General features: G+C 37.6%; 1 protein-coding gene across 3 annotated transcripts in view; it reads left to right on the top strand.

The window, feature by feature from the left end:
• ENPP1 (ectonucleotide pyrophosphatase/phosphodiesterase 1) overlaps positions 1-24421 on the top strand; it is a 54204-nt gene extending 29783 nt beyond the window's left edge. For all 3 annotated transcript variants that reach the window (XM_027690867.1, XM_027690878.1, XM_027690888.1), the window contains 18 exons: positions 392-511; positions 1608-1717; positions 2857-2922; positions 3188-3260; positions 4978-5086; positions 6244-6375; positions 7943-7974; positions 9338-9465; positions 10489-10558; positions 13618-13705; positions 15512-15687; positions 16196-16247; positions 17296-17450; positions 18748-18883; positions 19871-19951; positions 20935-21067; positions 21783-21939; positions 22755-24421. In XM_027690867.1, the coding sequence (XP_027546668.1) occupies positions 392-511; positions 1608-1717; positions 2857-2922; positions 3188-3260; positions 4978-5086; positions 6244-6375; positions 7943-7974; positions 9338-9465; positions 10489-10558; positions 13618-13705; positions 15512-15687; positions 16196-16247; positions 17296-17450; positions 18748-18883; positions 19871-19951; positions 20935-21067; positions 21783-21939; positions 22755-22922 (1986 nt within the window). In that variant the 3' untranslated portion in view covers positions 22923-24421. The remainder of the gene's footprint in view (positions 1-391; positions 512-1607; positions 1718-2856; positions 2923-3187; positions 3261-4977; positions 5087-6243; positions 6376-7942; positions 7975-9337; positions 9466-10488; positions 10559-13617; positions 13706-15511; positions 15688-16195; positions 16248-17295; positions 17451-18747; positions 18884-19870; positions 19952-20934; positions 21068-21782; positions 21940-22754) is intronic.
• The last annotated feature ends 2874 nt before the right edge of the window (positions 24422-27295 follow it).

Here is a 27295-nt window from a genome sequence, read left to right as displayed (position 1 = left end):
ATGCCCCTGAGCACTTCCTTCCCTGCTCATGTAATGGGTATCCCAGCTAGAGCTTTTGCTTAGGTGATGGAGGTCCAGCATAGGTAATTGCTTTGTCTTTGGTACTAAAGATACAACAAATGTGTGAACTCATAACATATCTTTCAGTTTGATCCCAGAAGAAATTACTGGCCTATTTTTCTTTTCATCTCACTGAGAAGCAATTAAGAATTGGAAGGTAGGGCTTGGAAGCTGTGGCACATGATGCTGTAAAATTTGGGTCTTGAGGCACTGGTGGAGTGGAAGTCACATATAGAGTATTCCATGGATATACATGTCTAAAAGACATGTTTGTACAGCCAGAAGGTTCTTTTTTTTATAACACTGCAACAAGGTATACTCTCAATTACAGGGGCTGTATCCTGAGTCTCATGGTATAATTGATAACAAGATGTATGACCCCAAAAGAAATGCATCCTTCACCCTTAAAAGTGAGGAGAAGTTTAATCCACAGTGGTACCAAGGGCAGCCTGTAAGTATTAATACTCTTCTGAGAATGTACATCAGCCTGTTATGTTACTTAATATCACTTGAATGCATAGTGATGTTGAAAGAGTACAGAGGGTACTTCTAAGTCAGCCAAGAAGTGTTACTCAGCATGATTAGGATTGCTGCAAAATAACACATGAAATAAAATGTAACAGATTTTGTTGAACTTAAATGGAATTTTCCCAAAGGAGAATGAAGGCTTGAAGTAACTAATAGAGATACCAGATCTTGTTCTCTTTTTAATATGAGTGGGCTTGCACTTAGCTTCTCTGAGAAAATTGACAGACCAGTTAGTTTTAGTAATAAGAATCATTAGTAAAGGTTTATGCTCTGAATAAATTACTGCTAAATCTAAAGATGTGGTTTTAAAAGAAATTGTCTCGGTTCAATCATACACCTATGCAAAACTGCTGAGACTGCCATCAAAATGAAGTGGCATGGAAAAGTTTGGGTGAGCGCTAGCCTGAAGAATAGCAAGGGACCAGATGCAGCTATTTACTAATGTGGGGAAGACTAGGTTGTTTGTGGGGTTTGGTTGGTTGTTTTTTTTTTTTGATTCTTGAGGAAAGAACACACTGTTGTAGATTTTGCAGGCTACTGAGAAGAGAGCGATATGAGTCAGGCAGAAAATACGCAGAAGGCATAAATCTGCAAATCATGTGATCAACAGTAAAACCAGAAGAACTGACCACAGTGTTGCTTCCATATGTCAAGAGTATGTGGGATGTAGGTCTTTGGAATATTCCTACGCCTTCTTGTATCACTGCTCTTGAGACATTTTCCCTTCCTGGTGTTCAGCCATGGGTCTACCATTGCATTTCTACTAATGGTTCCTACTCCTGCCCTGGCTCCCCCTGGTGTAGCAGCAGAAGGGATGTGTCTGCAATAAGGAATCAGGCTACAAGGTGTATCTGGGCTGCAGATAATGGTGACCTGCAAGATTGACTGGAGTGTTCCACTTAAAATTTTAGTTTTTGGTCTTGCTAAAGGGTGCAGAGTTTGTGAGGGTGGCAGTGGGTCTGTCAGCTACTCAGCTAATTCAGTGACCTGCACTAATGACAGCGAATGTTCTGCTGCAGATTTGGCTGACGGCTATGTACCAGGGTCTGAAAGCGGGTACTTTCTTTTGGCCTGGGTCAGACGTAGCAGTTAATGGAACATTTCCAAGCCTGTATGAAAAATACAATAGGTATGTACGCCTGTGTCTTGGATGAATATTTGATTTTAACTGTTATAATGGGACAGATGCCAGAGAAAGCATAATTTTTTTTTCCTGCTTTCTAAACAGTTGTGTGCAACATACAAAAAAAAAAGCTATAATCCAATTAACGTTGTTTCGGTATAATGCAGAGTCTTGTCTAATAATCTTTTCATTCCTTAGCAAATGTTTTAAAGGTATTTATAAAAACCTTTTTTGGGTGTGTAGAGTATTTCAATCCAAACTCTTCATACAGTGAATGAATCAGGTCTTGATGTGACACTGTCCATGAACACTGGAGTTTTACTATTGACTGTGATAAACTATTCCAATTTAAAATTATTTTAATTGCAAATTTTGAAAATATTGCACATTAGGGCAGTCATATGTTAGTCAGTGATAGCTCTTCACTACAGCTGAACATTTTCTGCTTAATGAAATGGTTTATCACCAGTTATTTAATAATCTCAAATCTTGCCCAAGAAATCAGACTTTTTATTTCTATCTTCCTAGGACCATTTTCTCTTTCTACATCCTTCATATAGGATGGAAATTTTGATTCTTGTCTTGCTACCTACATTTTTTCCCTAGGAACTGCTACATTGTTACTTGAATTGGTGTTATGTAGCTGAATACTAATTTTATGGATGCCTGACATTGTTAAAGGTCAATGTGCTTATTTTTGGTCGACTTTAGTAATTGATGTAGAGGATCTACTTTGTGACATAGTGTGAGAACTTGTATTCAACCTGTTTAAACATAAAAAACCCCTAGCCCCATCCTTAAACCAAAGCTTTTTCATAACATAATACAGGAAAGAAAACCTGCATGTGACTTTGCACCTTGAAGCCAATTATCCACTTTGTATAATAAATGCAAGCGGTACTGAGAGCTTTACTCTAATTGTATTGCAATCAATGGGGACTATATTCAATTGAGCTTTAGATCAGACCATAAACTCTTGTAGAGTCACAGGCAATTAGCATAGATAAATTTGCATCCTGCTAAATAGCCCTTAATGAATTAATTTTTTTTTCTGCTAAAATACATTGACTTTTTGTAATGCATAGCTAAAAGTTTTTAGCTCTTGGAAATACATGGTTGATTGATATTGTATTATTCTGATACAGCTCAATCCCCTTTGAAGAAAGAGTGGTAACTGTCCTGCGCTGGCTGCAGTTACCTGAAGATGAAAGGTAGGTATACAATGGCAAGTGTAAGTTCCTGTTGGAGTGGAATATCTTATCTATGATTCTAATAATGTTAAAATATTATTTAATGCCCGTTTCTATGACTGAAAGCTTTTTCTATGAAATTGCATTTTTCTATTTCTCTTTAATGTGTTTTTCCTCTAATGACAGCGTTCTTTCCAATATTTTATCTCCATTGTTTAAATATAATCTCTTCAAACTGTCTCAACATGTATGTAAAATATTACATTTTTGGTACTGTTTGATATAGACCACACTTTTACACTCTGTATTTAGAAGAACCAGATTCCTCGGGCCATAAGTTTGGACCAGTAAGCAGTGGAGTAAGTAGTTTTGTAGTTTAATTTTTTTTTTATTTGAAGCTTTGCTCTGACTCTATAATTTCCATACTTCATGTTATATTAACCAAGATTATATGAAGAATCCTTCTTAGGAAAAAAAATGATGAATAGACAGCCCATCCATAATTAACATTGGTATAAAGTGTATAATAAACAGCCTGTTTAGTAAGTCTAGTTTTTATTTTCTTTATTTTGATAACTTTTAAATTACCAAAACATGTTTGAGTGTGTCTTGTATGTTGTTTTATCTGCTCCTACTAATGGCTTGTGTTGACTTTTGTTGGGAGGGAGTAATAGGGACATAAAATTTGTATACTTTCAACTTAGCAAGAACAGAGGTTTTCATAGCAATGTGTGTGTTTTGGTGGTTCAGTATTCATATTATAATTGTCATTCATTTCCACTCAGTCCCTGTGCCAAGGTTAGATGAATATTAGTCTTATCTCCCTGCAGTTATACTTTATGCCTTTTCTGAAAGAGGCAGATAAAAGGAACATTCACCCCATTGCAGTCTGTGATTTATTGTATAAATAAGAAGTTTTTGGGACTGCTACTGTTTTCAAAAGTATTAAATAGCTTTACTTTTTAACAAACGAAAGTGAAAAACGCAAAGAAAGAGTTCTTGGAAATTCAGAAACTTTGTAAAATTCTGCCATCTTGAATGGTCAGGAAGTTTGGGCATCATAACTAGATATTTAACTTGAGTGATGACAACAGTAAGAAACTCTTGCCAATTTCTCTTGATCTGTGAGTGGTTACTCTTCATGTAAGGAAGTAGCAGACATAATTGGAATTGCAGTATAGGGGACATGTTTAAATTGGCAATCTTTTTCTTTGGTTAATAAGGGAATTTAAAGTTCTGTATGTCGGGAATGCTCTGGAGAGCAAGACCCTGAGGATTTATATATAGTCTCCACAAGAGCATCTCATCTTTGTTTGCACAAAGCAAGACAGTTCATATGAGTAGTTCAATGAAGTAACACCTACCCCATTTTAAAATGCTTTTTTTTGTACTTAGCAAGTATTCAAAAGTAGCTCCAGTGCTGTATCTATGCAAGTGAACTTGGACACCAGACACCTGGTCACAAACAGTGCTACACGGGTAGCTCATTCTTTGGCTTTTTCAGTTTCTTTAAACTAGTTTGAAAAGATATTAGTCTTGGAGCACAATTTCAAGGGCAGTTTGCTCCAAGGTATCTCCCAACAGACATTTTGAGGAAGAGTGCTACAGGTTTGGCTTCCTCTGTTCTATTCAGCACATCAGTATCTGCACCCTTGTACATTCCCTGTTGTCCTTGGTTGTGCCCCTTGTAATGCAACAAGCATTCTGAATTTCATGCTTTAAAACCCCTGTCACTGGTTGGTTTGGCTTTCTTTTCAGATTTGTTTTGTTGTTTTGGTTTTTTTTTGTTTGGGGTTTTTGTTTGTTTGTTTGGGGGTTGTTTGTTTGCTTTGTTTTTCTTTTTTTTTAAGCATCTGCAACTGAAATAACACAAAAATGTGGCTTTGTCATAGTACAGTGTGGGGTGCACAAAAAATTGGATTAAGACCTGTGTAGTGTAGATATAGCCAGTCTTCTGTAGATGGAGGCAACTCTGAACAGTGCAGGTGATAGGCAGTCTGCAGGCTCTCGTTTTCATTTAGCTGTATTTAATAGTATTTTTAACATTTATTTTACATTCCTATTTTTGTTCTGCAGGTCATTACAGCATTACAGAGAGTGGACAACATAGTAGGGATGCTGATGGATGGTCTAAAGCAAATGAACTTGCATAAATGCCTGAATATTATTTTTGTATCAGATCATGGTAAATTTGATTTTATGAAATATATCAGAACTTTTGAAGAACTGATTTTATAAAGTAATATTCTGAGTTTATACTTGTGTGTTTCTGATAAGATTAACAAAGCAACTAATACCTATAAAATATGTTTTATATTAACAAGAAGTATAAGAGATAACCAATGTAAGTGAGAATCAGATTACTTTACAAGGGGGTGAAGAAGTGGAGAATATGGGGGGGATTAAATAGTTTTCATATTTTATTTCTAATTCTTTTTGCGACCATTACCAGACGATAAAAGAAATAGAATAAAAAAATTGAATTGTAAAAAGTAGATTTCATTTTATTCTGTCTTTTAACTACACTACACAGCTACAGTTTGAAGATTGCTGAAGAACCAAAAATACAAGCCATATGTTCCTTTCAGTTGTCAGTTTCCTCATCCACTGTTAGAAGGCTGTGAATACAAAACTTTATTTCTGTAATGGCTTTTCTGTATATCTGTAATTATTTCTATAAGCTGTGTATTTTACCAGGTTTTTTTCTACTTCTTTTTCTGACAAACAAAATATAAGCACACTTTCATGCAACACAAAACTGACTTGCAAAACTCATTGCCACAGGGAATGATGCAAACCAAATATCTGTACAGATTTAAAAAGTATTTATGAAATTAATGGAAGGTAAACCTGTCAAAAATTATTAAAAGTAAGAGTTCAAATGCAATATGCAAGTTGAAGTCCCTTTGGCTTCTGGAAATTGATAAAGGGCACTGGGAGAAAGACCAGTCCATAATGCTGTACTTAATGGGTGTTTCTCTAGACAGGTTATTGAATGCTATTAGGTTGGTGTGATGGTTTCAGTCTAGGCCTAAATTAATATTTGGTCTGACCCTTGCTTCTGTTGTCAGGCTTGTAAGATTTCTTTTCCCTTTAGAGAAGAAAAATTGTCCATTTATTCAATTGGAGAGTCTTTCTCAGCTGAGGAAATAATTGATTGTGTTTGTCTGTGTGTAGTTTTTTTCTTCTACACACATCTTGGATCAGATATCTTGGGATTGCTGATAAAGAGTACAGAGAAATTACATTTCTCACTTTTACAACTGAGGTTACCTGTCTCCATAGCAAGGCTACTCTACATCGATATTGCCATTTTAAAATAAAATTTATTTCCTTTTACAGGGATGGAAGCAGGGAGTTGCAGAAAAACAGCATATCTGAACAGCTATATGGACAATGTTCAAGATTTCATAGTTGTACCTGGTCCTGCAGCTCGCCTAAGACCTAATAATGTTCCAGATGAGTATTTCTCTTGTATGTAGTTGCTAAACTAACTTTTGTTATTTGGTTATATGTTTTTTTATTTTATAAATACAAACTTAAGCTCCACATATTCCATGAATAAACTTGACTGAATACCAGCTAGGGTTAACTTGAGTAACGATGAAGAGGAAATACTGGGTAGTGCACCTGTATTTTTAAAGACCATTTGACTTTTCAAGTCTGAAAGTGTATTTGAATCCTACAGGTTGCTTTTATGAGCTGCCTCAGAGTGACTAACTGCAAATACTTCCTGCCTTGTGAATGCCATTCCTTTGAATAAGATCATTGGTGCTCAATGTCCAAAAATCCTCTCCTCATGTCTCATCTCATTTCCTGATTTGCTAGTGTGTGTATATATTTGCAATATTTCTGTTGTAAAGGAATTTTAGATTGTTACCATAACTTACATATTATTTTAAGTATTATAGTATGTTTCATAGTTATTAAAAAAATGGCCCAATGTCCTGACAGCAGTTGCGTAAACTGCAAATAAACATAAATGAGATAATAAAACTGAGTGAAAATCAATGAATGCTTGCTTACAAATTTTAAACTTTGATTAGTTAAGCAGTCTCATTTTAGATGATTGTTTAATGCCTGCAATTTTTGGTACTTATGAATTTTGAATGCAAGTTTCCTTTGTGTTGTTTGAGTGTTTCTTTTTTTTCTGTCTAGATTATTGTTCCCTGTCCTCTATAACTTGTAGGCCTCAACCCCAGTGATTTTAAGTCCTGTTTACTTTATTGCTTAATGCTATTCTAAAGTGCTTTAAATGTTTAATCAGAGAATGTGGGAATCAAATGCTTATTTCCTGCTTTTGACATGTGCACTGTTTTAATGAAGTAGCATAGCTGTCTTTGTAGCACTGCATATATCTGTGCAGGAATTATGAATGGTTCTCTTGCCAGGGTAATCCTTTATGTACTTGAGTCAAGTATTGGGTATCAGACTCAGGACAGGGTAACTGTGTGAAATGTAGTGGGCCTGCGTTATAGAAAATGTCAAACTACATGATGGAATGGTCTCTTTTGGCTTGAGTGTAAGCATCTGAATCTTAGCCAGCTTGCACTTGGCTGTCTTTCTAAGGATGCTTGCCAGATGAAACTGCTGTCCTGATAGTTGCATTTGTTTCCTTTTCTTTATAAGTTTATTAGCAAGTAGGAAAAATCCATCTTGATTAACACAGCATTTAATTGCCTCTTTTGTACAAACCTACTTCTTAGATTATTCTTCTAATATTCTGTGGCTAATATAGTTTAACATGTACATATGGTTTAACTGATAGTATTAACTAAAGTTTAACTAATATAGTTTAACATTTGAAGCTGTAAATAAGTAAGCAAAGAGAAGAGAGGCTGAACTAAAATTTCATAAAAAGCAATACTTTGACAGTTTAGTGATTATTTTGCTCTATATGGTTTTCATTCTGGAAAAAAAGTTTCTTATGCCCAGGAATTTTTTGAAACTAAGCCAATTATATTACGTGATGGGAATGCTTTCATTTTACATCTGATTTTTTTTGACTTAGGTGATTAATACTTACCTATGATTCTTCCAGTTAATTATGAAGGCATTGTCAGAAACCTCACGGTAGGTGTTGTCTTATCTGTTGTTCTAGCTTAATTTCTACTGACATTTACAGGTATTTTATAGTGTCAGCTACTTACATAGCATCTGGACTTTGAATCAATGACAGGACGAGAGGACATAGTCTTAAGCTGCACCAGGGGAAGTTTCATTTGGACATTTGGAAGAATTTCTTCACAGAAAGGATGATTAAACATGGGATGGACTGCACAGGGAGGTGGTGAAGTCACTGTCCCTGGAGGTCTTTAAGGAAAGCCTGGACATGGCACTTAGTGCCATGGTCTAGTTGACATGGTGGTGTTCGGTCATGGGTTAGACTCAATGATCTCAGAGGTCTTTTCCAACCTAATTGATTCTGTGTGTGATTCTGTGTGTGTGACCTTCCATAACAACAGAAAAAGTAGTTCCACATGTGGAAAGATCAAAATTGATCTAAGGTGGCATTGCTCTTGGGTTGTGCATTAAGGCTTTGTGTTCATTTCTTTTCACTAACTGTTTCATGTTGCTCTTCAAACTGGAGAAATGGTGTATCTGGACCATACTACCTGAGGGCCAAGTCAGGGTAAAGTTCAGCTCTATTGTTAGGACACACATAAGATTTTCTTGCTCACACCTTTTTGATAAAGAGCTTTGAGATAGGATATTGAATTTTTTGTCACTTATTGCTTAGTGAATTTGCTTTTCTACTTTGTCCCTGCTGTTGTTGAGAGCTATGGTATTTGTATAGCTTGCTCAAAAATTCCAGTATTAAAGTAGAGGTTTTGTTTTGGTTTTGTGTTGTACGTGGGTTTGGTTTTTCTTAATTTTATTTTTTTAAATCATTAATGCATCTTAGTTCATGGAAAAATCTTTTTGTCCCTGAATGACTTGTCCCGTGCAGGGCTAAGAGTTGGACTCGATCCTTGTGGGTCCCTTCCAACTCAGCATATTCTGTGATTCTTTGAACCTAAAAACCATTTGAATGTTTATTACCTTCTCTAGTACAGAGGTATAGAATTATTGCACTGGATAGTCTCCTACTACTTGTGAAAGTATCATGATGTTTGTCTTAATATAATTCATTATTAGTTCTAGACACTACTGTTTAGTTCTGTACAATTGTGGGCTGTAAGAAAAAAGTAAATAATGTCCATAATCCAGTATTAAATATTCTTCTAATAACCACTGAATCCAAAACCAGTCACTATTTAAGTATTCATTCATATTTATGTTGGAGACCGGATGACTCCAAACCTGACGGGATCATACTGTTCTTAGTGCAAGTTATTGCAGACCCTTTGCAATTGATGTACTATATGAGAACTATACATGACATAAGTAAATTTTGGTGAAATGTACATTTTATGTTTTAATTTCAACATTTCAGTGCAGAGAACCAAACCAGCCTTTCAAAGCTTATATGAAAAAGCTGCTACCCAAGCGTTTCCATTATTCCTATAATGACCGTATTGAACCGCTGCACTTCTATTTGGACTCCCAATGGCAGCTTGCTCGGTAAGTTAGAGTTTGCAGTACTTCATTATATCCAATAGATATCCAATGATATCTATTGGAGTGTGGTATTGTTTGTCACAGCAAAGGATGTTGCACAGAAACAGTGCATGCTTTTCTCTACAGGTTTTGCTGGCCTGGGGAGGCTTAATTCTAAACTGGGAGCTATAGATATTCTCCCTGCTGGTTATGGAGATAGTGGCAGGTTAGAAACTAAGGTCCTCATTGTCAGATACTTGAGCACATCTTGCTATGCTTTAGGAATTTCCAAAGTGAGTCCATGAAATCAAAGCATGTAATTAATTACTTGGTTGAATCAATCTTGTCAGTCTTTGAACTTACTGACTCCACTATTATTAATTACCTTACATGTTTTGATGAAAGAATTTACAACTCCCAGAGTAGCGGTATCTCCTGTAATAATATAATTTTGAACACCTGTGTGATGATTCAGGGCTTTCATCATGGAAGAATTTTTCAGTCCATGTCTTTAGTAAGTCCTGTTGTATAGCACCGTAGATGTGTGCAAGTTGTGTAAATGAGGTTTGGGTTACTAGAACTGTATGTGTTTAAATAATATATATGGACCTAGCATAGGTTGGAGGTTTGTTTTTATTAGACTGTAAGATGCCTGGCTGAATGGTCTAAATTACATTAGAGATTTTATAAAAAAGAACTATTAAGAATCACTTATATAAAGTAGTGTAAAGTTCTGTTACCCAAATGACAGTGAAAATCTATTATCCTGAGAACAGATATTCAAATATTTTCTTCATATGTCATGTCCAATTAGACTTCAAATGACTCTGATGGGCACATGAGAATTCCAAAGGGATAATATTTGTGGAGAAAACTACCATTCTGATTTTAAAGGTGTTGTCTTCCAGAGCTTTAAAGACTTCTTATTCCCTATGGACAATCCTCTAAAAATCTTTAAATAGAGAAGTAAACAAGGCATCACTGAATGTGTTTTAGGCCAATATGATTGATAAAGTGTGAGTTATATAAACTGTGTTTTTTTAATAGAAAACCACTTGAGATTAAAAGCTGCACAGGTGGATTCCATGGCTCAGACAATCGCTTCCCCAATATGCAGGTGAGATTTAAATTCGTGTTAGCTCTTATTTTTTGGCTCCTATGTTGTGTTTGCTGGGTGTTGGGATTATTTTTTCAAAGACCTGTGACATTATTCTATCTGTAATTAAAGAAATCAAGCAATTATAGGATTAATATTGCTAGGTAACCTACACAGGATGGGATTCCATTGTTGTAAGAATTGGTCAAAATCCAACAGGATTTACCCCAGAGATCTTGCTCTGCCAGTAAGTGTATAAAGGTATGACAAGTTGTTTTGTTGTAGCATTAAAAGCAGGAAAAGAGAACTTATCAAATCATCAAATAAAATAATTGTAGAGCTTAGGAGAATTCAGTTTGTAAGGGAGCTCAGGAGGTCTCTAGTCCCACCTCCAACTCAAAACAGAGTCAGCTCTGAGATCAGACCATGTTACTCAGGGCTCTTTGAAGCTACCAAGGGCAGAGGCTCCACAGCTTCTAACCAACACATTCCACTGCCTAACTATCCTCCTGGTATAAATGTGTTTAGTTATAGCCATCCAGAACCTTTCTTCTTTCAGTTTGCCTGTTGTCTCTCTACCCCTCACTGAGTAGCACTGAAGAGCTCGGCTCTTTCTCCTTGATGACCTTGTTGTATGTACTGGAGGACTGCTGCTGAGTCTGCCTGAAGCAGTCTCTTCTCTGTGCTGAACAAGCCCTGTTCCTCTTTGCAAGGCAAGGACTTCAGCCCCCAGCCCCCTGGGGGGTCCTCCCCTGAATTTATGATTATTGTTTATTGATGTCATTCTTATGCTGAAGGTGCAGTATCCTGATGTAGTCTAAAGAAATGCTGAGTAGAAAGGGATAATCCCTTCCCTCAATCTGCTGGCTGAGCTTCTGTTTGTACAGTGCAGGATGCTCTGCTGCCAAGGTGTGCTGCTGGCTCAGATTTGCCTTGTTGTCCACTGTGTCACCCAGGCCCTTGCAAGGGAAGTTGTTGCTTAGCCAGTCAGTTTCCTGCTCTGTAAACCTAGAGTTCATTTGATTTCTGGGTTGCCTAAGAACAGAAGTAACAGGCTTAAACTGCAGTAAAGAAGAGCTCATTTGGTTATTAGAAAACTTTCTTTTAAACCATTAATGAGCACATTAGTTTGCCCTGGAAGTCTGTGGAACTTTTATGACAGGCACTACCTAAAAACTGGTCAGACAAGCATCTTTCAGAAATAACATAATTACTTTTGATTTTGGCTTTTAAAAAGTTGTAAATTATCTTCCAGCTCTGTAATTCTACTCTGTCATGATAGATTATGTATCACTGTTTTGAGGTAGTCTGAGGAGAAAGCAGGTCGGTCATAAAATAAGGAAAGTCCTGAAATTCTTCTCTTTAATGACAAATGGGAAGAGATCATAGGAAAATGTGAAATCAGATTCTTAGTTTCATCTAATTTGGGGAAGTCACTTAACCTATCCCTGCTTCAGTTTCTGCTATCAATAAAGTGAAAGGCAATACTCTTTATTCCAGAAAGCTATTTTCAGGATAGAATTCACAAACAGTTGTGAGGTACTTGGAATTATTACAGTGAATATGTGTGAACACATCTATAAAGAGAGAAAATTGTTGAAAACAGGTTTTATGAAAAGACCTACATAGTCCATGTAACACAGAGATTTCTCTTAAAAACCTTTTTTTTCTGTGTTGTAGAATTATATGGTATTGGCATCAACCTGTTTTTAGAAAACAGTCATAAAACATGTTAGACAAAACATGTTAATTTTGTATCAGTTTACCCTTCCAGGCCTATTCTTCTTCCCTGATTTGACGATGGAAAACGTGTTGATAGTGTATCTAGTAATGGGTTTCAACCAGCAAGGCCATGTGATGCCAAATGACAGTTTAGCATATTGTCTCTCTCTGATACAGTTTAACTGTGTAATTTTTTTCAGTATGTTTATTTGAATGTTTTGCTGACACTTCATAGCATCTCTAACAGGTCTTAAAACAGATATAATTTATCCTTACTGTGGCTAACATTATAACAGCATAGATTTCATACTCTGTAATTACCAAAATCAAGAGAAAGGAGGTAGCATGTCCCTACCTCATCTGGTTCAAATTAGGCTTGTTGAGTAAATTATTAGCCTACAGATTTTAGTATCAATAGTTGCAGAATGATACCCTGCATTATACTTTAATCTCGAAAAAAGCTGGTAGGGTTGAGTTTTTAGCTTCTGTGAAATCTGAGACAATTGCATTTTTTGCAAAAAGCTTGGAGATCTTACCCAGGGAGATGCTATAGAGAGTGAAGCATCCATCACTCGTTCAGTGTCTTGATGCCACAGATGGGTACAATCTGTTTCATTTCATTAAAAAATAAACTGAATATCTCAGGATAAGTTTTAAAACAATATTTTTTGGCAGCAGTTGAGTTTAAGCATTTGTTGCCCTTCTCTCCTTGTTATTCACTCAGCAAACCCTACTGTATGCTGGTGTAAGCTTTGCATGGCTGCAGTGTCAAGTAGGTTGGTGAATTGAACCAGAAGGAAAAGAGCCAGCAGGAAAAAAAACAGAAAAGTTTTTGAGCTGGCTGTGTTCCTGGATCGGGTCCAGTACAGCTCAGGAAATGGTGCAATAAGAAAGAACAGCTGCAAACCAGGCGTAGAAGCCTATGACCTTTGCATTGCTTAAACCACTTAAAACATTGCTACCAACAGATGTTTTTATAGCCTTAAGTTAAAAGCTTCCAAATTGTTTACAGGACATGAAATGTGATGGTTTTTTGGATCACCATTTCCATTAAATCTCTTAAAGCATTTAAGAAAATGACTAACTTCTTCAAAAGCATAGAAGAGCAAGGGTCTTCATAAATGACTAAAGGCAATGAAACAGAATTGGGTTTCCTAATACTCTTTTACTACTTTTAAAAGTTATTCTTATACATCTACTTTTTTAAAAGAAAAACTTATGCTTTTGACTTGATCTGACCTATGTTGGTAAAGTAAAGATTAAGTTCTTGGAAGAAAATGCTCTCTGAGTATGAAGATACTTTCCATTTCAACTTGTCTTAAACAGAATTCCACTATACTTTTCTCTGTAAATCCTAGGCTATCTTTATTGGTTTTGGACCAGGATTCAAGTTTCATACTCAAGTTGATCCATTTGAAAACATTGAAGTATATAATTTATTGTGTGGTAAGTACAATTGATGAGGCTCGTTTTTGTTCAGTAAAATGTGATATATTTTGCGCATTGTAAATCTTTTAGTAACAGATTTTTAAGTGTCCTTAGAAACTCATCTTTAAGACTTGCTGCTGATTTTCACAAATAAAAGCTGTTTTTTTTCTGAGAAAGGTCTATCTCTAAATGACTAACAGCAGTTTAGGATCTCCTGGTCAGGCCACCTTGTATGTCTCTTTTCCATTGATCTGTGTATTCCTCTGGCTGCTCCAGAGCTGACACTTTGACTCACCACTACTAAAACTGGCTACTTCACAATCTCTCTACCATCAAGAAGAAGGGATATTTCTCTCTCATATCTAACTAGAGGCAGAACAAGCAGAGTAATGGGTATGAGTGCAGCTGGCAGGCAGCTCATTTCCAGAAAGCCTACATCAGTCACACCCTCTTCTTTTTATGCAGGTTCCTTGTATTTTGTCATATGTTTTCTTCTTTTTTGCTTTACCATAATTTTAATGTTAGTTCCTTAATTTAAACAGGTTTTAAATTCAGATAAAATTTAGATTTTTTTCTTTTTTTTTTTTACTTGTTTCATGTAAAAAAACCCTCTCAAATTCCTCATTTATGTGTCACTTGTTAAATTTCTGTATTGTATCTTTTAATACTGGCTTTGAATGTTTTCCTGCTCATTCTCATTGTCTAATACAACAGGTGTTTCAAATATGTGGGGTTTTCACTGTTCTGATGGACTGCAAGTGTTTTGTTAGTCTTTAGTTCCTTCACCTTGAAGTCTTGCTCTAGAACTAGTTGTCTCTGCAATAGCCAGGTTTCCAGTTTCTCCCCCCTCTATGGTGTCACTCTAGAATTCATGATTGGTTGCTGTTCCATGCAGTCTGTTTCTGTATCTGAGGATCTCAGACTGTCTGCTCCATATACAGATGTTCTTTGCGTTATTTTCTAACACCATGCAGACCACACTGCACCAGAGAGAAGTGATTTTTTTTCTAAAAATTAGATGTGTCGCAGCCCCCTTTTCCTCCCTCTAACAGTAACAATGTTACTGTTACTCCTTGTTGCTTTGTCCCTTTTTCGTTATGTTTCTCCAAAAGTCTATCATTAGGTCTACCACTTTCTGTTCGTTTATTCCCCTTGAGGTCTTTGCCTGTTTTCCACTATTTCCTGTCTACTCCCCTCTTTTGTTAGAACCTGTACTGCATCTATGAGAGACAAAGTATTACCAAAGGGTTTGATCCAGAAAACACTTAATGGGAGCACGGCAAATGCTTGAGATCAGTGGAATATTCAAGTATACTGTATTTAAACCGTGTGTTTAAATTGTTTGCTGGAATAGGAAACAAGCATGTCTCTCTCAGCCTTGTATGCTTTTCTGTCTTCTCATATCATGATTGATATTGAAATACCGTCTTGTGCCCCCCTGAGCTGTTCTGTGTATGCTGTATGGAAGGGGTAGAGTGCTTACACTGAAGTGAGTTCAGTGACAGATCAGATGTTTTAAGTGCACTCATCGATGTCTAGATTTCCTCCATTCTGTACAGAAAACATTAGAAGAATAGGATGTATAAAAGGCAGCATGTAAACTTTGTGATATAAAATTAATTGAGGGAACTTAACCTTATAAGCACACTAATACCATCCTGAACCCTAATTAAAAATATGCATGGTCCCTTCATTGCTTTCCTTGTTGGGTGTTGTGAGCAGCAAGCAGTGCAGCTTTACTGACTCATCCATACTTCTAAGCACAATACAATCAGCTATTACAATCTTTCTCCTTCTGCTAATATCACTTGAATTCTTTCATAGATTTGCTTGATTTGAAACCAGCCCCAAACAATGGAACTCACGGACGCCTAAACCATCTTTTAAGGAACCCTGTTTATACCCCCCACCATCCCAAAGAAACAAACCATCCTTCTGAATGCTCTGTGGTGGGACAAAGAGCCTTTTCAGTGAGCCTTGGCTGCTCCTGCAGGACAGCAGTAAGTACTGAAATGGTGAAAGTTGTGGAGGCAGAAGTCTGTGTTGTATTCAAAGAGTGAAGCTCTGCATTCTCCAGATATATTTCACAGTCCTTTACTATTCATTTCAAAATCAAATCTTGCTTGGGGTTAGCGGGTGCTAGCCTGTATTTGTGTATTAATTTTTGCAGTTTGCTTATATAAAGTCACATTCACCTCTGAAAAGCATGGAAAAATGTCACAGAAGCTTGATGGGGAAGGCATTCATTTCTTGCTCACTTCACTTAGTTATGTTGAAACTTCTGTTTTGTGTTTGGCCTGTGGTTTTCAAGTCTGTACATTTGCTTGTGGCAAAACCCATTTGTTTCTGCAAATTCCCTGTTGCTCCTCTGCAGTAAGTCAGTGAGTTCTGTATACGTGTGACTTGCAAGACAGAAATTACCTGCAGTACTTTAAGTGTAATACCAACTCAAGGTATGCTTTGTAGAATACTCTGTAGAATCTCACCGCTTTTGCTTTATAATTATAGGGCTTGCCAATAAGGGATTTTAATCAGCGTTTAAATCTCACTGAAGCAGAAGGTAAGAACTTTAGATGACAATAATATAAGTTAAAAATTTAACAAAAAAATTTATTAGACATCAAATATCTTTGTATTTTTAAACTTCTGAGGAACTCTGATGTAAATGATGTAAAAATTCTTTGAAATACCCATTGGATCTATAGTCCTGTCTGGAGAATTTGTGGATGCCGCATCCCTGGAAGTGTTCAAGGCCAGGCTGGATGAGGCTTTGAACAACTTGGTCTAGTGGGTCTAGTGAAGGGTGTCCCCGCCCTTGACACCAGGGTTGGAACTAGATGATCTTTATGGTCTCTTCCAACCCAAACCATTCTATGGTTCCAACGTTTTTGAATACAGTCCTACTGAACAATTTGTTCTCAAATAAATGTGTGTCCTTATACATGTGTCTTTATGGCATATGTATAATCTGATACTTTTGACTTTTCCAGCACTGAAGTAATGAGCATTCCAGAATGGGAAGCTAAAGTGGTGTAAGTGGAAATACCTGATAAGAAATCAATGCAAATACTGATATCACAGTGGCAGCATACTTTTAATGAAAATACATTTGAAAATCCAGCCAGCTTCACTGTATTGTTTGTTTAGGTCACTGTATTTCTTAGTCCTTTAAGTGTCATTTTTGCAAACGACTTTATGGTTTCTACTAAAGTAGTAATTTCAAATCACCAGGATTGGTTTCTCTCATCTAAATGTTACATAGAAGCAGACTCCACATTATATATTTAAACTGAAACAGAAAGTCAACAAAGACTATAACTTTGCAACTTAGATTAACCTCCTATTTTAGATGGTAAAATGTTTTGTTTTAAATATAAGCTTTATTTGGGAAGTGTAAGTTTAAATGATTGCATTATACTGGCTTTGTCACCTTTGCCTTAGCACAGAAACTGTGTCTTTGATATAAGAATGAAATTTTTTTGTTCCATTACTGTGATTTCTCTGTTTGTTTGGCAATTTAAAATTAAAGCAACCCAAGGTGTTTAAAAGACGAAGATATTTAACAACCAGTATTAATTGAAAAGTAATAAGCACTATTTCTGTTGCAGTTAAGAAGACAGAGAAACTTACTTTACCCTACGGACGGCCCAGGGTTCTACAGAAAAGACATAATTACTGCCTCCTTTACCATTCCCGCTATGTGAGTGGATACAGCAAAGACTACAGGATGTCTCTGTGGAGTGCGTACACTGTTAGCAAAGATGTAAGTATATGAAGAAAGGTTTGTAAGCAACCTTGAGAAGTAAAATGCTTGAATGTCAGTTTTTCCTGAATGCTCCTTAGATCTGTGTGTGCTATGAGTCACCATGGTGGTGGAGTCACCATCCCTGGAGGTGGTCAAGAAATGACTGGATGTGACACTTAGTGCCATACTGTGGTTAACAAGGTGGTGATTGGTCAAAAGTTGGACTTGATGATTCTAGAGGTGTTTTCCAACTTCAATGATGCTGTAATATTACCTCCCAGGGAACTAAGTCAAACCATATGAGATATAAAGAGGAACTTTGTGAGAGTTTTTCTTCACTTATGCTGATAAGGATTGGCTTTGACTCTTTTTCATTTCTCAGAGTGTAACAGTTTTGCCTCCAGAGTGAGCAGATCCACTAGGAAGTGAGGAGTCCATTGGCATTGATACAGAACTCCTGTGAGTCTGCACTGGTTTACTGCTTGGCAGTATACATCTGCTATAGCAGTCTGTCAGTGCTATCCTGAAACTCTGGTCTCAACATGGGTTTCCTAGTCTTAGTGTTTGTAATGTGGCCAGATCCTTTTGAAAATGTAATCTCTGGACTATCTTGAACTGTTCATGCCCTGATACAATCCTTCTCTCAGAATATAATCCTGCTTGGGGAAAAAAAGAGGTGGAAATAAATCAGGTCTTTGCTGTCCTGAAACCTATGCTAAGATACACCTGTTCATGCAGAGCACTGATCTGGTGAATGGAAGTTTTTTCAAGTTGGCCTTTCCTATTCAGAGGAAATTTAGAAGCCATATCACGCTTGGAAGGAATTAGGATAGTAGAGGATGCTTTTAAATTTGATTATAGGTTTTAAATAATCACTGTTATAATTAAATTTAGCTAAACTCTGTCAAAGTTTGCTTGATCCTGAATATTTTGAGGTTAGTGTCATGAAGCAACTAGTTACTGTAACAAGTGGCCCACACATCTGTCTGTGTGTCTGATTTCTAGCCTGAATGAACCGTATTTACCATAAATCAGATTATCTTTAATGGTCACCTCTAGATTCTCTTTTGGAAGATGTTATTCTCAATTTGACTAAAATCCTGCAGTTCTGTTCACTTTAATTCCAAGATATATGAAATGGGTGGAAGGGCTTGTTTTCCACTGACAGAAGAGGAAAAATTATTGCGTCTTGCTCAAGTCCCTTCACACTGTTAAAGGCAGTTGCAGCTAAATATTTGGAGTTCTGCAGTCCCTCATACCAAGAGAATTATTGTAAGTCATCTTTTAACAATGATACTTTCTTCTTGTTCAATAGGACAAATGGATTTCTGCTACAGAAAATACCTCCAGCTGTTTACACAAAGATGTTCGTATTTCACAGAACCATAACCAGACATGTTTGTTTTACAACAGTCATCCTCACCTCACTTACAGTTTTCTTACTCCTCCAAGTAAGTAGGTTGCCTTCATTATATAGCATATCTCGTTTAAATAATATGTAATGTAGCAGATATAGTGTTTTGTAGATGTTCTTGATAACGAATCAGAGTATGAAGCAGTAGTTGCTGAATTGTTGCAGTTCACTTCAGCATATGAGAAAGAAAAACATTTTAAGCTTAAGCACCCATTGGGTTGTCCAAGGTCACTTAGTACTTCCCAGAAGTTTTGAAACTTAACAGGTTTCTAAACTGGCATCTCATACAAGAAATTGGGAGGAACATGTAAAGATCGAGTAAAGTCTAGCAAGCCAGTAAATTGCAAATTCACTTAGTATGACAGGTGTTAGTTAGAACTACCCAAAGTAAAATTTAGGGATGTTTCATTAAGTAAAAAACTGCCTTGATAAGTTTATTTTCTATTTGAAATATACTGTTGTGTGCCGTATGTGGTCTTTAGTGTAGAAATTCAGCATTGTTCTGAGGAACATAGTCCTTATTCTCAAATATATTACAAAATCCTTAGGTCTTTATAAGTAGATAAATTGTTTGTGAACTGTCACTGATCTGATTTGGAAGCCCTTTATCTTTACTGCGTAGAGTACCAAGTAGTAGGTTATTTAAACACCTGCATCAAGCGTAATTCACAGAGTTCCAGTAGAGCTCCTATCTTTAGGCATAGATTCTGTGGTCAGGGCAGTTGGTCTGGCAGTTGTGAATTTTATTCCCTTCCCCACAATTCAGAAACCTATTCTGATATTTTTAAATCTCACAAAAATTCACCAAATATATATCTCAGAAGTGAAATTGCTGCTACTACTAAGATTATTTATTTTAGGTGGAATCCAGTATGTACTGAAGTTAGCACTTAGACCCACATCAGGTTTGAAAAGTGAAGTTAGGTCAGCTCCATCTTAATGTTATTACACCAATCATTAAAAGCATGAGAATGCAAGTTTCAAGTAACAAATCCAAGTAATTAATTGCCTCTTCTTGCTTCAGATTTTATGACAGATGCAAAGAGCCCTCACTACGATGCTTTGCTTACCAGCAACATTGTGCCAATGTATCCTGCATTTAAAGGTATTTTATTTGTATGCACATTTTATGTGCACATTTGAATATAAGAAAGACTGCTGATTTTTTTGATTGCTTCCAAACCATGCAAATGTTCTCTGGGTAAGCTGCTCCTGTTAAATAAGACTTCTTGTGACTGTATACCTCAGTGAAAAGTTCCTTGAAGCAGGATTATCATCCTTGTGAAAAAGGCCCACTGTTGTGAGCTAATGATTCCTAATCAACTGACTCATTACATGGGAGCACAGCGTGTCTTCATTTAATCTCTAACATTTTTTTTGCGTTTTCCTATGCACCTAAGCAGGGTTTTATATCAAATTTGTTCTTGAGAATCCAGATACCATATATAGTTATGGGAGTTATATTAAGTTGCATTTTATGCTCTCAATCACTAAAGAAACAGGAAAATATTCATGTCTCTAGTAGAAAAGTTATGAAGACCTGGACTTTCCTGGGAGAGAAAGTCCATGAGATGGCTGGCTGAGAGAGATTGAGCATATTCCTGGGGTAAAAAGAAGGCACTTCTGGACAAAAGAGAGAACCTGTTTTGTAATGGAATATTGTTCAACTGTTAATTGTAATTAAAAATATTATATAGGTTAGATACCAGCTTATAGGTGTGGGTGTACAAGCTAGCCAGGCCAACTTGACAGTGAGGCAAGACACAGACAGGCATGGTCTTCTCTGGCCTTTCCTCCTCTAGTCTCTCCATGATTTGGTTTCCAAGGAAAAAGCCAAGGCCACAAGGGAGCAGCACCACTATGCCTCAGTCAGGTTTGTGAGTAGGGTGACTGTGAAACCACAATGCCAGGAGATACTGCAGTCCATGCTACTGCCCAGTTAGATGCAACCTTCAAAAACTAAACACCTATAGAATTTATTATTTTCCTAGCTTATATGTCAGTTTATACTCCACTGAATACTCTGCAGAGTTGTATTAGCAGCTTCTATCTTGGAGATTATTTCACTCTTCTATTACTGTGTTTCAGTGTTATGGAACTACTTCCATCAATACCTGCTACCTGAACATGCTGCAACCAGGAATGGTGTCAATGTAGTCAGCGGTCCTGTGTTTGATTATGATTCTGATGGGCTCTATGATACCCCAGAAAAGTTGAAAAGGTGAGAACCTTTCCCATTCTAATCCTATGTTTCTTTCTTCTATTAGTGGTCTAAAAATATCAAAGTGGTCTAACAAGTATCCTTCTTTTGAAAGAAATCTTGTGGAGACGGGCCCTTGTCAGGTTATATCAGAGAGACAGACAAATGGCTCTAAGCAGATGCAGAAAAATAAAGTTAAGAAAGAAGCAACAAGTACAAAAAAAAAAATGCACCTCCAAAATGTGTCATTCTAAAACCTGAAGGTGAAGTGTAAGAGAAGCTGTTTCATGTGGAAGAATGTCTGCTAGTCTGAAAACTTAAGTCCTTGCCTCATCCTCTCCTAGAGGCAATGTCCTATCCCTAGTGGCATGGTTGACACTTTCTGAGCTGGCAGTGTTCCACTACAGGTTGTGAGTTATGCTAATTAGCAGAATTGGTTCAAGCCAGCAGGTGGATGGGCTTGAGCTGAACTCTTCATCAACTCTTCAGTTTTACACATTTTTATGACAAATCCGTTTGTTGTTATACCTCATCAAACTTGTTACTTAAATCAACCTACAAGACAAACTTGATTTGCAGAATAGTAGTATGGAGTTTTCCTTCCAGATCTAATCTTTCTTTGGGAAAAATAGGTGAATTGCTAAAATTGATATGCCAGAATACAGCCGATTGCTGTCATTTGTTCTTTGTACAAGTATGATTTGGTGGATTTACAGAAAGATCTTTTGTATTTCAGATACCCTGGTAATTCAGAAGTTCTAGTTCCAACCCACTTCTTCATTGTGCTGACTAGCTGTAAAAATACTTCTGAAACTCCTCTGGAGTGTGAAGGGTCTCTAGATGCCTTGTCTTTCATTGTACCTCACAGAGAAGACAACAGTGAAAGCTGTGCAGTAAGTAGTCTCATCAGTCCCCATGAACATCTGAAGTCAAGCTTGAGCTTGTTTTGCTTGGATATGGTGATTAACTACTTAAAGCCTGTAAGAATGGTACAACCTATCATGATCATCTTGAGAGAGGAGACAATATTTTTGTAGACAGAGTGATGTTAAAGTCTATATGTATGATCCGATGTGAAAATAAAAGTTCCCTGGTCAACGAGCAAAACTTAGAGCTAGCAGGGTGAAGTCAGAATATACCAAGACCATCAATGTGATACATATGTAGACTTCTGTAATGCAATTATCCAGTCAACAGCTGAGAAGGATAAAGAGCTTCTAGGGGGAGTCACCCACAATGAAAGGTCAGTGCGAAGGCATAGGCATTCCCAGAAGAGAACACAGATGTTCCTGAAGAGTACTGGTTGCTTCTAGTTCAGGTACCTTGGTATTGTGATGGGAATGCGCATAGCTCCACTCCATATACACCAGAAAAGAAGTGTGGAAAGTGTATAGACCTATCCTGCAGCAAGGGGTTACAGAAGTCACTACTCAAGTCAGGCACAGCTCTCAGAAATAGTTTTATCAAAGAGATGGTGGATAGATCTGGTGTAGCTACAAGTTTTGTATACTTGAGGAAGTAACAGCAAATACTGAATTCAGACAAGCTTCTAAATTTTTATAATCCTGCACAGTCTGTTTGTTAGATGTTTGCCAACAGTTACTGCTTTCTGTCTTTATAAAACATCAGAATTTCTTTTGCTAATAGTTTAAATGTATATCAGGAAAAATTTTTACAACCCTTTTTTTTTTCTCCTCTGTCCCAATAGGATGGCAAGTCTGAGTCCATGTGGGTTGAAGAGAGAATGAAATTTCATACAGCTCGCATCAGAGATATAGAACTAATTACAGGACTCAGCTTCTATCAAGACAGAAACCAGCCAGTATCTGAGATTTTACAGTTAAAAACATATTTACCAACTTTTGAGTCAGTCTGATTTTTCCTATGGAATGTTATTATCCATTTCACAACTGGTTGTAAATAGACTGTTTTTAATTAATGAAAACATTTTTTTAAAAAATAAGCTGGAACGTTTATTGAGAACTCTTGACCAAAATGCCAGTAGGGAGGAGAGTGGGTGCCATATTTGTATCTCAGGGACTCCTGATGGACTATGCTTGTGACATAGGATGGCAACTCCTGTCATTCCCACTTGAATGTGGTAGAGCCTTGTCCATTATTATGCTAACAGCGTTTGGTTGTCATAGTCTGAGACATGAACACAAATGTTATCTTTGATATGCACTGGAGAGGGAGACATTCATAAAGCATGGGTTATGATCAATATGCTACTTTAAAAATACAGATAATTAGCAAATACAGTTCTGGTAAAGAACTACATTCTTTGTGACCATTGAAATCTGAACAACAGCACTTCTAACTGCAGTTTTCCTTGAAGCGTGAATTACATTCTGAGTTTTGGGTCTCACAAAATAATGCAGCATTACGGTGCAAGAAGCTATAGTTTGATTAGTAAGACCAGTAACTAAAACTTCCACGGCACAGAAAAGAATCCTGGCTACAGGAATTCCATGGGCTTGGAAGCCTTGGCGTGTCGGTGCCCTCTGGTGGCTCCAACACTGGCGGCGAATTTGATGCACAATTTGCATGTTGTACATGCATCCTCTGAACAAGCGGTATTGCATGCATCAAGTCGCCTGTAAATGAAAAGAAATTGATACAGGGGTATTTCTGAGCTCCTAGAAATAATTATCTTATTTCAAGCTGAACTTGAATTTGATTAAAAGATTTCACTTTATTGAAGCAAAGATGTGTTTCTTAGTTTGGTACATGATTTTGTCAGCTGTGGTTTTGAAATCCCATTTTTGAATGCAGAGACTATGTCAGAGATGCAAACTCTGAAGAACCATGTAACGAGCTTTCTTGGAAATTTTCAGGCTACACAAACAGCTGCTACAGGCACTCAGGAGTGTAGGAATTCCCTGCTTTTCCAGTACACATGATATTACCTTTGTAATTCTCCCACCCTCTAAATTACCCAATGTTGGCTCTGTTATGTATGAAATTTGGCATAGTCAATTACACATTTATGTTGTTCTCACTTAAAAAGAAGAAAACACATCACGCACAAGAATGTCAGAGGAAGGAAGAGCCTGTGACTGAGCAGAGAGACATTTTACCTTACAGCTTGGTCAGGGCATGTTGAAGGCTGGATTCAGAGCCTGCTGAAGTCAGAGAAAGCTTTTCCATTAACTTCAGTTTGAGTGGGCTGAAATTCTGGGACCATTTTTCTTTTAACCAAATATATTTTCTTGATCTTATGTTACGAGTATGATTTTCTTTTTCCTAAAATAGTTTCACTGTGTGAAATCCAAATGTGTTGTAGCAACCTCACATTATGATAGGACTGTGACAGCATTATTCAATGTAACTGCTTTGTAACATTGCCTGTGACCAATAAAACCGTCAGAAGTAGTATGCTGTTCGTGACCCTTTCTGTACCAAATCCTACTGACTGGTGCAGATATAGAGCACTATTTCACATTATTTTTTGGGTATGGAAAGGGAGTTGCTTCAATCCTTGCTCTGTGATTTGTAGATAACTTCTCCATCCAGAATGTTAGTTACATTCATTATTGGTAGTGGAAGGTAGGAAGAAAGATTGTCAAAGACTAATCTCTTTTTTTTCTAGAAATGATATTGTCTCTTGAATAGAAGAGATGTTGACATCTTGAGAAAGTGAAGTGATGCCAGTTTCAATTAAAAGGCAGGGCTAGCCTAGCTCCTGGGTAAAAAGGAAAGAGGGTAGGCTTCAAACAGATGACTGCTAGTTTGACCCAGGAAGGATTTTGGAATGAAAAGCAGTTGTGAAAGCCACTATGGTCATCAAGAGAGGGTAGTAGCTAAGAGAGGTTTGGGATATGGCTTTGTCAGAAATTGAGAAGTCAACTTGACAAGGAAGAGAGTTACCCTGATTTAATCTTAGCGTAAGTAGTTTTGCTCATTTAATTTCTTAATCTTTGATTTTTAAAAACATTTATAAGGGTGGTGTCAGAGCATATGAATAAACGCTAGTGCTAGTCCTGGTATCCAGTGGCTGATGATACCCCAGGATGGCAGATACTCGATTGTGTTCTGGAAGGCCAATGGGCCTTAAGGAGCAATGCTACAGCCACCATCAAACTCAGTTCTGAAAAAAAGCCTACAGCTTTGTCCATTTGGATGTAAAATGTTTCCTGTTTCCGCTGATATATTGTATCAGAGCTCCAGTAAACCTTCTCAGGTGAAGCTGGAAGGTGTCATAACAGTGTTGTGACTTGACTGTCAGTGTTATTCAATGTAACTGCTTCTTTGTTGTATAGCCTGGCCTTCTTTCAGGTAAAAAAAGACAGTGGAGGGACAGAATACAGGTCATCAGTCTGGATGTGCCTAGTGTCATGTGTCACCAGACCTTTACAGGGATGGCACTGGGAGCTGCTGTAGGCTGCAGCTGATACCCACCAATAGCAGGGAAGGTGCTGGTCTGTCTCCATCTCCTAAGCAATGATGTTTTCTTAGGAAAAGGAAAGGATGTGTGAGGAGAGGGGTGGTAGGAGCCTTCACAGATGTTAAAGATTGTTCCAGTGTAGACAGAACTAATCTGGTTCTTGTGACATTATGCTCAGGGAGAAAGGAAAAATGGCTTGAAGTTACAATAGGGAACATCCGTTGTAGGTATGGGCTGTCTAACTATAGGATGAGTTAAGCAGTGGAGTGGACGGGTTAGGGAATGAAATGGGTCATGACATGTAGGCAAGCAAGCCTTGATGTACCTGAGAAGCTGATAGCTCTGAGATGGTGAGGTAGGAATAAGCAGTGGGGAAGAGGACACCTTGGGATGGTTTTGCTGCTGAAAAAAGTGCATAGGGAGTTGTGCCTTCAGAGGTATTCAGGTAGCACAGATTTATATCACTGGTTGCTGCCATCAGTAACTGTGAGGTAACTTGCTTTACTAATGTGTTATGGGTTTCTTGCTCTTATTTGCCTCAGGATCCAACGTATTTTAATAAAATGAAGCAATATCTAACTACCTGTGTTTCAGATAGGCCTGTTCTGGTACATCTCTTCTTGACACAGCCAGCATCCACTAAACCACAGTGTCCAGCCCAGTACACAACAGGCATCTGCTGAGAGCACCTTCCAGAGGCTGCCCTGTGTCATCCAGCGAGTGGGTGGCCTGGGCTCCTGCCTTTCCTTAGTCTGAGGAGATTCAAAGTACAAAATTATCCCTTTAAATATAAGGTTATAAACCGTACTTGGCAAGCTGGATGGAGCTAGCTCTCTGCTGCATGGGAGAACACCCACTTTTCCAGGAAAATGAGATTCATGAGGACCAGAAGACAAAAAGGAATATAAAGGAAAGCCTAAATCTGTGACTGTGGTTAGGATGGTCATCTAGGAGGATAGATTGCATTTCTGACTTCTCTTCTTCCAAAATCTGCTGCAAAGCTCAAGCCTGTTGCTGAGGAGGAATGTGTGCCAGGATGAGTTTCCCATTGTACTACTCCAGAGTGGATGCTCAGGAGTGAGAGCACTGTGAGGAACTTCTGCTGCGGGTTGCAGGGCAGCTGCTGTAACACTGTGCCCACAGTGGCACCACTAATGAGTTCAGGAAACCAGTCCAGGGCTCACGGCAAGGTCTATATTCAGTGCTTTTACTACTGTGCTGTGGTAAACTGTTTTTACCCTTCTGAGGAGTAGAGGGACAGAGTCAGTATGAGTTCAGCAACTTACTAAAGCAGAAGTTTCCAAAGAATTTTGTTTGTTTGCCAGCAGCAGCAACATCTGCTTACCCTCGTATACCCTGTGGCACTATCTGGGAGGTTTTGGAGCACCATGCTGAGGTGACTTGTGTACCATGAGTGGTATGTCTGCCATAGCTTGGGAATCTCTATATTACAGGAAACCAATCCAGGTTTGGCATCCTGTGACTCAGACTCCTTTGGAAATAAGTTGAGTCCTTCAGTGAACCACTGTGAGTCATCACACCGGCCTCAAGCCTCAGGAAAGGCTACTATGGAGACCATGGACAAACTTGGAATAATTATGGAAGCCTGGCAACAGATTTTGGAGGATACCATTGCAAATTATTGTATTTCTCCTCAGCCACAACGTGTTATGTTTGTGTTGCCATTTATTGCAGGTTTAGTCCTTCCTATTTTTAGTTTACTGAAGTAAAACAAATACAGGGGAATGGAAGTATTTTGAGTCACCCCAAACCTCTGCACTGATCTCCCCCAGATCAGAAGACAGCAGAATTGCTGTTTGGTCATGTCCATAAGACACATATGCATGGCTGAAAGTCATAGA

The sequence above is a fragment of the Neopelma chrysocephalum genome, unplaced genomic scaffold (assembly GCF_003984885.1).
Source record: "Neopelma chrysocephalum unplaced genomic scaffold, ASM398488v2 Primary Assembly neopelma1_23, whole genome shotgun sequence".
Classification (NCBI taxonomy): domain Eukaryota; kingdom Metazoa; phylum Chordata; class Aves; order Passeriformes; family Pipridae; genus Neopelma; species Neopelma chrysocephalum.
This window is presented reverse-complemented; position numbering and strand designations above follow the sequence as displayed.